At 36.4% G+C, this 13,930-nt stretch overlaps 1 protein-coding gene across 4 annotated transcripts in view; it reads right to left on the bottom strand.

Annotated features, from left to right (window-relative positions):
• Positions 1-13,930, bottom strand: part of FBXO25 (F-box protein 25) — a 44,401-nt gene that overhangs the window by 18,467 nt on the left and 12,004 nt on the right. For 2 of the 4 annotated variants that reach the window (XM_067544839.1, XM_067544840.1), the window contains exons 3-7: positions 8,500-8,603; positions 7,338-7,387; positions 4,238-4,330; positions 2,553-2,646; positions 1,565-1,749 (exon numbers count right to left, since the gene is read on the bottom strand). In XM_067544839.1, coding sequence (XP_067400940.1) covers positions 1,565-1,749; positions 2,553-2,646; positions 4,238-4,330; positions 7,338-7,387; positions 8,500-8,603 — 526 coding nt within the window. Of the gene's footprint in view, positions 1-1,564; positions 1,750-2,552; positions 2,647-4,237; positions 4,331-7,337; positions 7,388-8,499; positions 8,604-13,930 lie in introns of those variants that run through there. The other 2 variants (XM_067544842.1, XM_067544843.1) reach the window with 1 other exon arrangement.

Raw genomic sequence — 13,930 nt, 5'->3', positions numbered from 1 at the left:
ATTCAATTAAAAGTACAAAAAACAGCATTTTAAAATGATTTTTATTCATTAAATAAATTAAACTACCTTAAATGTGCTGGATATATATGAAAAAAATGTTCAAAGCGTGCTTTGCATTTAAAACTGACTGATTAAACCAAAAAAAGTATCATCTGTAGTTAGCGAATTGAATTGATTGTGTCTAGTAACTATGTCCTTCAAGACTTTAGAACTAGTAAATCTCATCCTCTCACACCTAGTTTTTATTCATAGAGTGGAAGAGGAAAACAAGCTTTTCTGTTTCTTCAACTCCCAATCAGTTTCTTAACGTTGAATGAACTAGTCATTGATCTGAAGCTCAAATGAAGTGAAATGAAGAAAATATTCCCTTTCCACCTGCCGAAGAGACTACTGCTGTCAGAAGCTGGGTTAGCATATCAACAAACTCTGGTTCCAGGTGCTTAGCCAGTGACTTCCACAGGTTTGATGGTTTCACTTCAATAGCAAATGTGTACTGTTTAATATTATTTTATTTAAAATTATTTTAATAGATTATAATAAATGTAAGCCTTAATGTATGTAGTCAGTTTCAAATTTAATTCTAAATAGGTTTATTTTTTAAAAAGAAAAATGCATGTAATTTTAATCCAATTTAAACCAAAAAAATCTGATTTAAATTTAAAAAAATAAATACAATTTTTATTCCCCTTGTTTTGCTTCTGATCATCCCACAGACCCTTAGAAACATTAGACGTCTTAACTGATTTTCAAAAATTGCCATTGTAAATGCTTAAAGTGATGCACACAGTATTGGGGTAGTGGAACTGGGTGAGCGGGGAGACTAGCACTTCGTCCCTACATACACTGGTGTATGCCTGAGGGAAGGCCACTTGAGGCAAGAGCCTGGAAGCAGACAGAAATATCTGTGACTCTTCTTCCCAGCCTGCAGCTGTCTGCCCTTCCTCCTCCCCCTCCCCACAAATCTTATTACCTCCCTTTGCTTCTTCTCCTACCTCTCTGCATTATATGCTCAAAAAAAGCTGTGACCCAGATCCAAACTTTTAAAGCTTCCAGAAGTCCATGAGTTACCTATTTTCATAGAAAGAGCCCCAGTTGGCTTGCAAAGCTTTGGAATTGCTACTTCAGTGCTTTAGTCATGTTTTCTTGGTTCTTCTCCGATCTTGGACTTCAGGTCCATATTTCCTTAGTAAGGTAGAGTTATTGTGTGTGTCTGATCAGAGAATAATTATCTCTAAAATAGTCACATTAATGTCGACAGAGAGCTATCAGTTTTGAAATTTGTGGTTGGGCTATCAGAAAATTAAGTCTGTGAATATCTGTCAGGAGTCAGTTAATGGCTACAGTTTGTGTTACTGTTGTCCTCTTCACAACAAAAGAATATTAAAATATTTAGTGTGTAAAAAAAGAACTTTAATTTTATATCTTTATGTCATCATCTGTGCAGAATAGCTAATGATGTCAGGTAAAAATGGCTTTAGACTTATTTAAAACTTTGCTTGTACACATATTAAAAGCACCTTTTCCCCCTTTACCAAATATTTCTGATTTAACAAATTCAATATACCTTGTTCATCTGAAGATTTTTTAGCTGTTGTTGCCATGTAAGGATAGTCTCTAATCGGCAAATCCAAATATTGATGTTCCCCACCAACACAGATTTCCCTACTCCCCTAATCAGTATACAGAGAGTAGAACTCAGATCCTGAAGAAGATCTTTGATTAAACGTGGATTGTGTTGGTCTTCCAAAACTGGGGAGAAAAGAGGGGGGGAAAAAAGGTACTTTTTTGATTTGTAACATTTAACCCACATTATCGAGATTTCCCTACCTGAACTAACTCAAATTGCAGCTGAGCAGCAGTTTCACTTGCTAAATAAATGCCCTGATCCCACAATGGAATTTGCTCTGGCTGCTCCCAAGGGTGCAGGATTGATGTTTAAGACAATACTGCTATCAAAGCATCAGTGCAACATTTATGCCACACACTAATAAAATTAATGCTGCATCTTAGTGTCTCAAGGAGATTTTCTACTTTCAAGGCAGATAGTATTAAATGGCTTCCATATACAGGTGTCACCTTTAAAAAAAACCATTACTATGCAAGAGCCCAGTTTTCTTATTTTACACACTGGGAATAATTGTGGTCTATTGCATACCTCTGGGGGGGTAACTTGGCAAATTTGGACTAAATTGTTCTAGTTCATCATGTAAATGAGTTTTTAAAATAAGACATACACAGGTGTTCATGTTAATAAAAAGAGAAATGGTTTTGTTCTGACCTAAGAACTTTTAGATTTGATAAAAGAGTACAGAATAGTAAAAGAGAAACCATGAACTTCTGACCATGAAGAATAATCTCTTATTTCACATTATAAATTTGCTTTGAATGATATGCTTCAATGTTAAGAACCTGGTTATTAAGCATATTAGATTTTCACTAATTAAATATGCCATTACCTTTGTTTTGTGACATAAGCAGTACATATAAAATAACAAAACTAGTTGAAAGGTTAGAAAAGCAACTCAGTCAGTACTAATGAACCCTGAACATACCCTTTCGTACAATTTTGTCCAAAATATTAAAGTAGTTCTTCTGTGCTGCACCACTCAGTGAAGTTAGCTGAGATTTTGCAATTAATTGCAACAACTAAAACAGAAAAAATTAACATTAGAAGAAAGGACTACAAAACCAAGCATGCTTTAGATAGATATTCTTCTATGAAAGTCTGTAGCATTAGTTATGACTTATGAAAAAACTTCAGTAGCTACAGAACTAAGGAGAGAAAATAGGATCTAAATCAAAGAAAACTGAAAGTGTATATAAGTTCCATTCACTATTTAAATAACCTCCCATTAGTAATTCATACATTTTCAGTATACTGTACAAACATTAATTATATTTCTGAGATTACCACCAAATAGGCTTCAGAGAAAAACCCACATAGCCTACAATTAGTAAAATATAGTTAAATTTCTTGCAGTTCATGCTGTAATTCCCCTCTGCATGTCAGTTCCTAGAAAAGGTACCCATACACAACTGCAAAGGGCACATAATTCAAAATTTGCTTTAAGTGTTAAGTTTTCTGATAGACCACCTACACTGATGGTCATAATTTTCTCTCTCCTTAATTGACCAGGGGTTCCCAGAAAAGGAAAACCTTTTTCTCAGAGTAGAATAACTAAGAATAGATATACTATTGGAATGCTCTTATCCGAACCTCTGTAATAAAAATCCCCAAACTACTTCAAACACAGCAACCTTTTTTCCCCTTTAAAATTTTTTTAACATTCTGATTTTATTTTAAATTGCTGTGCCAAACTTATAATTCCACAGCGATCAAGTTAAAGGACTTAATGGTCTAGATGATGTTAACAGAAGCCACACAGCTGTCTGAAAGGAGCTACTGCTGAGAATTCTCAGAGGGGCAGCTGAGCATGTGAAGGCTTTCTGTAATTCCATCATCGCAGTATTCAACTGCTCATGAGGTAAATTACATTTGCCTAGTGAGGCCCGCTGAATGTCATGGAGTTGTATTACTTTAGATGGAATATATGGACCAAAGGCATTAACATAACCCAGTCACTGTTGAGAGATTCCAATGTTGTTACAATTGACCTAAGAAAGATGGAAATGCCAGAAGATTTTGAAAAATCTGGGGGTTGTTCCCAAAGTTCTAGAGGAAATTGTAAGAATAGAAAGGGCATACCAGTTATCTTACTAAGTGCCTGCCAATTATAAAATGTGTGGCGCAGCAAAGACTGATGGATTGGTGTAACAAGACCTCGTAGCACTAACACTTCATTGTTTTCAGGAAAAAAAATGCTACAGAGCTTACACCAATGCATAATCAAAAATTATTAAAACAAGTTTATGAAATATATTATGATGAATTATAGTTTATTTTGCAGAATATTAATAGTCTTAATTTGTTCTGTTTTATGAATTTTTTTTAAAATGCAAAAAGTAACTGAAGTTACCACTAATGTTTCTCTGAAAAGCTATCAGCAAAGGGTACTGGCCTATTATCTTCCTTTTGCAGTCTGAGGAGTTTCACAGTATAATAAATCAGTTTTCAACACATAAAAATCAGTTTACTCCAGAACTTGGATATTTTAATATATTTTTAAATGCCTATTTTTATGCAAACAGCTTACTTATGTAGTTGAAAATTGCCAGCATATAGTTATGCAGACAAACTAGCAAAACATTTATGAAATATGTAACATAAGCAGCTTACTTTGACCACATAATTGAACCTTCTGATGTCCTGAATTGCACTTGAAAAGTCTAAGCGATTAAAAGCTTCTCCCAATGTGCAATAGCCATGTCTCTTGAAAGAAAAAAACAAACAAACAAACAAACAAAAAAAAACAACTTTAAGAGCAAACAAAGAAAAATTCGGTTTAGTCAATCACTAATATTCTGATTCAAGAAAGCACTTAAGCATGTACTTAAAGTTAAGCCTATGCCTAAGCCTATCCCTAATAGGGATACTTTCCTGAATCTAGGCCAAGCATTCATTTTGATGAGGATGAGGAAACTGTAACTGCTTCATTTTGAACTAAAAGGTATCTCGAAGTGATTTCACACAATAGTAAGGCCTGGTCTTCATTACATGCAAATAGTCCTGGGAGAATTCTGTGCCTAAAAATTCTGTGCACAATATTTTATTTGTCAAAATAACACAATATAATCATGCCAATTTCATTTATTTTGGTAATTTACTTCCAAATACCTGTCAGCAATTATGTCTATAACAATACAGACAACAAAAGAGATTCAGGAAATGCTTTTTGACAAACAGATGCCCTACTAAGCATATTACTACAGAACTTGATGTATCTTTGTTGACAGTTATCTTCTATTTCTGTGAAATTAAATATTTAATTTAAACAAAGTCATTATATAAAAGTATGCTATATAAAAGCATTGTAACAACCTAGCCTAAGGGGGTGCTAGCATCTTTAAGGACTGTTTGTATCTGTCTGTCATATCTTGTCCAAGTTCAAGCTTCTATGTGTTTTGTAAAATTTTTGGGTCACACCACTGTAGCAGTAAGGGGGTTGGTGAGTTAGCGGTAGTTTAGTTATAGGATAGAGGTTGGTTAGCATGAGGAAGGGTGACCCCAGGTAGAATGTACATGTGTCGGGGCAAGTGTGAGAGAGTCTGTGCATGCACACATGGGTTGGGTTGTATATATGGTTCACCAGCCAACATCCCTTTGTCTCCAGAGGTGGTATGTGCGCCCCTGTGACAGGTGTGGACGGGAGTGCTGGGGGATAGGTGGGATTGGAGGCAGGTGGGTTCAGGCTGGTGTGCATGCAAAGATATTACATTTAGACAAAATTAACACATCTTAAACATGCAAAACCAGAAAAAGGAAGCATTTTGGTGGAAATAAATTCTGCATGAAAAAATAAAATTCTGACAGGAACATTAATTCTGCACAAATTCTGCATTGTGCAGTGGCGCAGAATTCTAGCAGAAGTACACGCAAACCATGGGATAAGTAATCATCTGCTGTAAGTGAGTGGTAGCCTTCCCACTACTACACAAATCACTGTTGATATCAGCACATGGTTGTCATGTCTTGTGTCTCCACTGGCACTGTTTGTAGCAGTGACAAACAATACAGTTGCTCTGGCTTGTATCCTGAGATTCATAGTGCCACAATTCACGGTGTCACTCTGTGCTTGCATTTGTAGTCTGTTCGCTCTTGGGGTTGCGGAAGGAAATGGCCTAGGCCCACAAAATTTGCTTATTGGCAATAACCAAGCTGACGCAGCAAAGATATGGATCTTCGGCCAAGAACTACTACTTTTTATGGATGCAGCGTTTTTTATTTGTGCTTCTGCACTAGCTGCCAGGAGATGCTGGCAGGGGTTTCAGTGGCTGTTTTAGGGTTAGAAGAGACTGAGGAAGCAGCTTGCAGTCAGAAGTAGCACAACAGCAATTGAACAGGACCAAGGGGAGATGAAGGCATGCACCAAGACTATGATGTTTTTAAAATGGTGGATGACCCCTGCACTGACCATTGCTTCCAGGTTTGAATACAAGCACACACTGGTGAGAGTACAACATGGGATGACTAGCCAGGAACCAAGAAATTTCACACGAAGAAACACGCATTTATGGAGCTGTGTAAGGAGCTTCCCTGGCACTTAAGTGACAGAGCACGGAAATGGCAGAGCAAATAATGGTCCAAAAGAATGTTTCTTTGTCCTTTGTAAACTGCCAACAGATCTGCAGCAGTCTCAAGTTGGCAATCAGGTAAGATGCCAACTTCTCCTCTGCTTCTTCAGTGTGGACACCCTCTACCTGGGGAGCTCTTCCTGGGACATTTAAAGGGAACAGCTTTTGTGAATTCGAGACAAGCTCATGGACTAGACTAGAGACATCCTCCTCTGCCTCTCCCTCTCCTTGCTGGCTGGGCCAGGTCACATCTCCATGGATATCCAAATTTTGAATCACGCCCATCCTAGCTCCCACAAACGAATCCATGCTGAAAAGGGTCCCTATGCTCATAGGGCTGCTCAGAACACAGTCCATTTTATTGTTAAATGAACATGTTGCTGGAGCACTACCAGATTTCTTATTCTTTTCCCTGGTCTTCCAATAGCTCACCTTAAGCTCCTTTATCATCTCCCTGCGCTGCTGTTGGTCTGCTCAATCCCGTGATCAGCCAGCTGCTGCTTAGATATACTTTTTTTTACAATTTGATATTCCTCTTTGTACAGTTAAAGATGCAGGTTTCACTAACTTCAGCCCAAAGCTGCACTAAGATTCTGGTGCGTTCGTAGGGCCAGGAGGCTGAATGCCAATACACATGCTTCTTAGGGGCCAGTGCTCTGCTGTTTCAAACACTGGAGATAGGTTAGCTGGGGAAACTGCAAGCATGGTGGGACTGTGGATACTGAGCAAAGGGAAATGAAGGTAGACCACTTCTGGTCAGGGCACAGGAAGTGGCAAAGTAGTGCACATGAATAAGTGCCCAATTGGCTTATGGGAATTAATTGAAGGACCATGGTATCTCAATTGTTGAGCAGTCATGGACACCCATGTTTTAACTACATTGACCTTGTGGTAGCAATACATATTAATATCTATCTTGTGGTCTACCCTATCATTAAGAGTGTGATGGCTGCCTCACTGTAAAGCGCTGATAGTGATATGGAGATGTGTGAATGCATACTGTGTTAATGGGGGGGAGGGAGCCAGGGTTGAGCATGAGGTTAGCATGCAGTGAAGACAAGGCCTAAGATGTGTTCTTAAACTCCACATATAATAAGCCAGTAAATAAGGACTGCAGGTCTTGGCCCACAGCATAGGACACTTACTTCTCTGGTGCTTTCTTTGTGAACATAGATCCATTTTTCACGATAAAAACCTAAAAACAGATAAATTAATGTAACAATTTTAACTTTCAGCACATTAACAAATATTTCCCAAATAATAAGATACCTAAATGATCTTGATAAAACTCTTTGCAAATTAAAGTTTTTAAAGATAATATTAAAATAGCTTTAATGAAAGCTACTTACAAAGGTTTGAAACAGCTGATGGGTAAAGAGTTCCAAAAGTAGCTAAGTGACTTAGGCGCTTCTGAAAATGTTATCCCATGTAGTACATTACATATACAAAAAACTAAACTAAAAGAAAAGTTATTTAGGTTGCAAAGCCAAGCATTGAAAAGTAAGGAAACTCCAGATTTTAGGTTGCACCAGCAGCCTACATTTTCCCCCCTTGTGAGTATACATTTGGATACAGTTTTTAATTACATGATCACATATTTTACATAGGACTCTACCCTCATTCCGTCTACACTCTGTTGTCTCCCCAGGAGAATTCTGTGCTCCAGGGTTTCCCTGTGTTGTCCCCTCAACCATGAGCAATTTGTGTCCCGTACAGTGTTCCATATGACCCTCTCTGTCCCTCCATGTCTTCAAGAATTCTGGGTCACTGTATCCACCACAGTTATGATTTTTTTCCCTTATAAAAAACAACAACTCACTAAGTACCCTAAACTCTGTGATTAAAAAAAATATATATATAAGGAAAAATTCATTTTTGCAAGAGCTGTTTCACTACTGACAAATTGAGTTAAAATTAAATACAAGATTAGCACCAGTTTACAAAGGCAGTAATTAAAAAGTAAGTTTACATATTCAAAAGAACCTGAGTTTAAAGTAAAAACCCTCCAGAAAAAGAATAAAATAAAAGCAGCATCAGTGGGTTGTAGGTTACTAGACTTCGATTATTAGAGTGATACCACAATTAATAAAAGTATTTTCATTAGGATCATGAAGATCTTATGCTCTATGATTAATGACAGAGTTGTTTAGAGAAGCTGTAAGCATTGTTAATACTGAGTTTTTGTCCAAGCAGTACTAATAAGTGTTAGTGAATTATGCCCATGTCAGTAAGCTTTATAGAAATATTTAGGTTCTTTAAAGTGATGAAACAGCTTCCAAACCAGAACTAAAAGCAACCCAATCTTACATTGTGATTTTGTGTTATTCCTAAAATGGTCTTTTTTCCTTTTCTTGGCTGCAAATTCACAGTCTTCAGTTCTGTATATTTCTTCATCATCATCAGTTAAGATGCTGAAATAAACACACATTTAATTAAAGAACCAACTACTGATAAGTATTTAACTACATAGGACTTGCACCTCACTCTACTGAAAAAAAGACTCTGCCAATTGGAAATTCACAATTTAAAGACAACTTCCTATGCATTATATCAGGTGATTCCCAAATTTTACTACAGCAGGGACCTTAACAGAGCAACTGTCGTGTTCAGCACCTACTCTCACATTCATAATTGTGTGGCATCTTTGTTTCAAATATAGCAATAACTTCCATAGGAAATTCATATTAGGGACATATTTAATATTTTTATAGCAAAGTATAATTTAGGAGGAGGAACTAATAAGGAGAAGCCAGAATCATATGATCAAATACCTTTCTTCAAACCACTATTATGTGCTCATAGATCACCACTGACTGATGTTCTGGAAACTACTGCAGTATATCAAAGGTTCACAGATTCCAAGGCCAGAAAGGACTACTGTGATCATCCAGTCTGACCTCCTGTATAACATAGCCCATAGAAATTCACGAAGTAATTCCTAGGTCATATTTAAAAACAAAAAAACTAATCTTCATTTAAAAATTGTCCGTGATGGAGAATACATCACGACTCTTGGGAAATTGTTGCAATGCTTAATTACAAATTTCCTGTCTGAATTTGTCTACTTTCAATTTCCAGCCATTGAAATGGGGTTATATCTGTCTCAGCTAGATTGAAGAGCCTATTAATAAATATTTTTTCCTGTGTAGATACTTATGAACTGTAATCAAGTCACCCTTTCTCCTTGTTAAGGTACATAGATTGAGCTCCTTCAGCCTATCCTATAAAGTATGTTTTCTAATCCTTTAATCATTCTTGTGGCTTTTCTCTGAACCCTCTCCAATTTATCAACATTTTTCTTGAATTTTGAAAACCAGAACTGGACAAAGTATTCCGGCAGTGGTCACACTAGTGCTAAATAGATAAGTAAAATAACTTCTCTACTCCTACTTGAAATATCCATTTATGTATCCAAGGACTGAATTAGCTACAGCATTGCATTGGGAGTTTATGTGCAGCAGATTATCCACCATGACTTCCAAATCTTTTTCAGTCACTGCTTCCCAGGATAGAGTCCCCAGTCCTGAAAGCATGGCTTAGATTCTTTGTTCCTAGATGCATACATTTACATTTAGCCATATTAAAACACATTGTTTGCTTGCACCTTGCTTATCAAGTGATCTAGATGGCTCTGTGTAAGAGACCTGTCCTCTTCATTATTTACCACTCCCCCAATTTTTGTATCATCTCCTAACTTTATCAGTGATGATTTTGTGTTTTCTTCCTGGTCATTAATAAAATGTTAAACAGCATAGGGCCAACAACCAATCCCAACAGCACCCCACTAACAACATACCATTTGATGATGATTCCCCATTTACAACTACATTTTGAGACCAATCAGTTAGCCAGTTTTTCATCCATTTAATGTGCGTCAATTTAATTTTATATTGTTCTAGCTTTTTTAATCAAAATGTCATGCGGTATCAAATCAAATGCCTTACAGAAATTTAAGTTTATTACAGTCAACACACTATTTTCTTTATCAACCAAACTTGTAAGATTATCAAAGAAGGTAACAAGTTAGTTTGACAGGATCAGTTTTCCATAAACCCATGTTGATTGGCATTAATTATATTACTCTCTTTTAGTTCTTAATTAACCAAGTGTCATATCAACTCCTCCATTATCTTGATTGTGATTGATGTCAGATTGACAGGCCTATAATTACCTGCGTCATCCTGTTTACCCTTTTTAAACATTAGCACAACATTAGCTTTCTTCCAGTCTTCTGGAATTTGTCCAGCATTCCAAGACTTATTGAAATCAACATTAAGGTCCAGTGAACTCCAAAGCGAGCTCTTTTAAAACTCTTAGATGCAAGTTACCAGACCTGCTACTTTAATAATGTCTAACTTTGGTAGCTACTGTTTAACATCCTTTTGAGACACTAGTTGAATGGAAGAATGTTATCATATGACTATATTATCCATTTTCCCCCCATATACAGAACAGAAATATTTATTGAACATTTCAGCCTTTTCTGCATTTTTATTGATAATATAATTTCCATCTAGTAATGGACCAATATCATTGTTAGGATTCTTTTTATTCCTAATATACTTTAAAAGCTCCATGTTATTGTTCTTAACACTACTGGCCATAGAGTTCTGTGTCCATTTGCTTCTCTTATCACTTTTCTACAATTCCTAGTTTCACATTACTATCAACTTGCTCAAAATAATATATAATAAATGGAAGAAAAGGGAAGGCCAGTAACAAGCTTTGGTACTTTAAGGGAACATGATCTCTTGCAGTAAAAAAACAAGGATAAAGAAAAGAACACCTTCTTCCATTTACTAGGTGTCACAGAAACACAGCATACCACTGAATCACCATTGCTAAAATTGAGTAAAGCTCTTAATGAGTGCTGGTTGTAGCAGAAATTAGCTGACTAGGATCACAACATTAGTTATTTTAGGCTCTCTCTGCAATACTGAGGAAAGTATTATTATACTGGAGATTTTTGGGGGTGGGTGGGAGGGATAGCAATCTAAATGCAAATTATTCTCAACAATGTATGTCTGCATCAATATGTCACTATGAAGTAACCAAAACAGGAGAATCAATGTTTTAAACACCATGCTTGTGTTGAGGTGGATAATTCATTTTAGTGAAGTATTTTTACTAACTTTCACATAGTAACTTCATTATGTACATATCGTGCCAGATAGTGAAAGTATAACAGTAAGATAACAATATGGAAACACGTACACATAATAGACCTTAAAATCTACTCTTAAACAGTAACTGTAACTTACTCAGTTAACTCAGTTAAGCTTCCCTGCCAAAAAATTAGTTCAAGTATTTTGTAACAACTGAAGCAAGTTTTATATCCCCCCAAATCCCAGATTACTTTTCTTGATTAATGAATTAATGAAAGATCTGTCAATATGGGCGTTGGAAGAAAAACACTGTAGATCCTAGAACTGAAGTTTTCCAAATTTTGATTTTTTAATTAAATTTTTACAAAAAGTTTTATCTGCTCTGCTAAATGAAAAGAACAAAATGCTAATACAAATTAAAGAGGTTTGTAACATAATGCACACTTTTATGCCTTGATCTAAGTGCTTCATCTACTATTTGAATACATTTTAAAATAAATTACAACATCATATCTATTGTGCTATATTGTGTTTTGATTTAAAAGCAAAAAAGTGTTACAATTATGTCTAAGGCAGAGAAAACTTAGCAAGACAGTGATCCAATCCTTCAAAACAAAGACTTGGAGAGTTATTTTGCAGAAGAGAAACTTCTGTCTGAAGGGTAGTATTTTCACAACTACTGCTAAAAATGATCAGTAGTTGTTTTTACCTTTTAAGTTAGTAAATCCTTCTTGGAAAGTGATCAAATGAGACCCCACACATATCAAACACTTTCATCTTTAAAAGAAGCAATTCTGATCAAGTACAGAATTTATTGCCTGATTTAATTACCCACTGATTTTACAGCCAATAATGTTGAATAGTAAGTCACATGAGGCTGTTTCAGTCAGTTACTCAAGACAGGAAACTGGAAATGTACTATTATATATTAATATCAAAATACAAATAAAATAACCATTAAAAGTCACTCAAGTAAGAGAGTAAAGGCATTTACAGATAATATAGAGAAAAACAGATCTAATAAAATATATCCCTTATTGATAAACATTTGAATACTTGCCACAGATCTGGTGGAGCTCTGCCAGATGGAAACTTGCCAGACTGCTGTGAGGAGATCCAACCTTTGAGCCTAGGCATGACCACCAGGAACAGACCGCATGTCTGACACCCCTCTTAGCAGTGGAAACCTGGCAGTCCAATTACCTTGGCCCTGAAACTAGTGCTGTCTTCCCATTGCCTCCCCCAGCAGTTCTTGAGTGTTCTTCAGAATCTTACCAGAGGTGGAAACATTCTGGTTTGCAGTTTCTCTCTTCAGAGGTACACAATAGTGAAAGCAAACAGACAGACAGACTTTGTACAGTATTATAAAACATCATTACTCTTCACTTATGTAGCACAAGAAATATACAGATCTATAAAAAACAATGAACACACCTGTAAGCATTTCTCTACCTCAGGTTCCTTACCACTCTGGAGTTCTTTGGGCTTGGCCAGAGCCTTCTGTGGTGCCTGTGATCCTTCTCATGCAACTCATGACTCTCTTCAGAATCATGGAGTGTTCCTAGATCAACTAGCTTTCTCTGCCTTGGCTGGTTTTGCAAATGCACACAACCCTCCCATGAGAGCATGCCAACTTCTTCCCAACTCCTGCTCAAAGCTTCCTGTCTCAGTGAATCTCTTGAGTTTATATGTCCCACCAACAGTAACTGGTTCCTTTGTTGTACTGCTGAGGATTTTCTACTCTCCACTTCTCTAACCCCCTGCAGAGAAACCATGATCAAACTGGTTCTCCTAGGCTTCAGCCAACCCATTGTCCCAGGGTGCTTCCGCCTGAATTAGGTGATCATTGCAGGACTAACAACCCACCACTGTAGGTAGTCTGGGAGAGACATGCTACAGCTGTCACCAAATGGTGAATTTCACATCCACATAGAGGCCTTCCATGATACAACTTCATAACAAATACCAGAATTCGTAAGTTCTACATAAATAGATTCCCCAAATCATCACAACTTTAAATGACGTATATATAGTTCAGTGATAAGAGGGTGACCTAAGAAGAGTATCTGAAGTACTATATTAGAAGCTGTGATCATGCTGTTTTGCAATGGTTTTCTATACTTAATACATTCTTGAGAAGCAAAGAGTTGGTGTCCCTCCTGCTCTCGTTCCTCTTTTTAATCACATTTATTTAAAAAAAACAAAAAACAAAAAACAAAAAAACCCTCACCTGTACATTTAAAAAGCTAATTTTTATTTAAAAGATGAGAAAAAGCTCCATAAAGCAGCATAAAGTCAATTTGTTTTCTTAAATTAAGACTTTGCTTTCCATGTCAATAGATAACCAGAGGAAAGAGCAACACTAACCATACAAAGACATAAAGATAAGCATGAGTGCTCACTTTTCCAAAACACTGATAACTGAGATTGCCTTCAATGTGAAGGCAGTCAGCCTTGTGTAGATAAGCAGAATCACTAAAGCTATATGGCACTGAAGCACAACAATAAGGAAGTAAAATTGCTTTTATTTCCCAATCATCATTCTTTGATAGGAAAATCGCATACAAGCCTTTTACCACCCATGAGTATTCACTTCTAATAAAACAGCTGAGTTTGCCATATGAATCTATTTT

The sequence above is a fragment of the Emydura macquarii genome, unplaced genomic scaffold (assembly GCF_026122565.2).
Source record: "Emydura macquarii macquarii isolate MOO-44397 ecotype Brisbane River unplaced genomic scaffold, CSIRO-AGI_Emac_v2 contig_1027, whole genome shotgun sequence".
Lineage (NCBI taxonomy): Eukaryota > Metazoa > Chordata > Testudines > Chelidae > Emydura > Emydura macquarii.
Note: the sequence above shows the minus strand (reverse complement) of the source record. Positions and strands in the feature narration are given on the sequence as shown.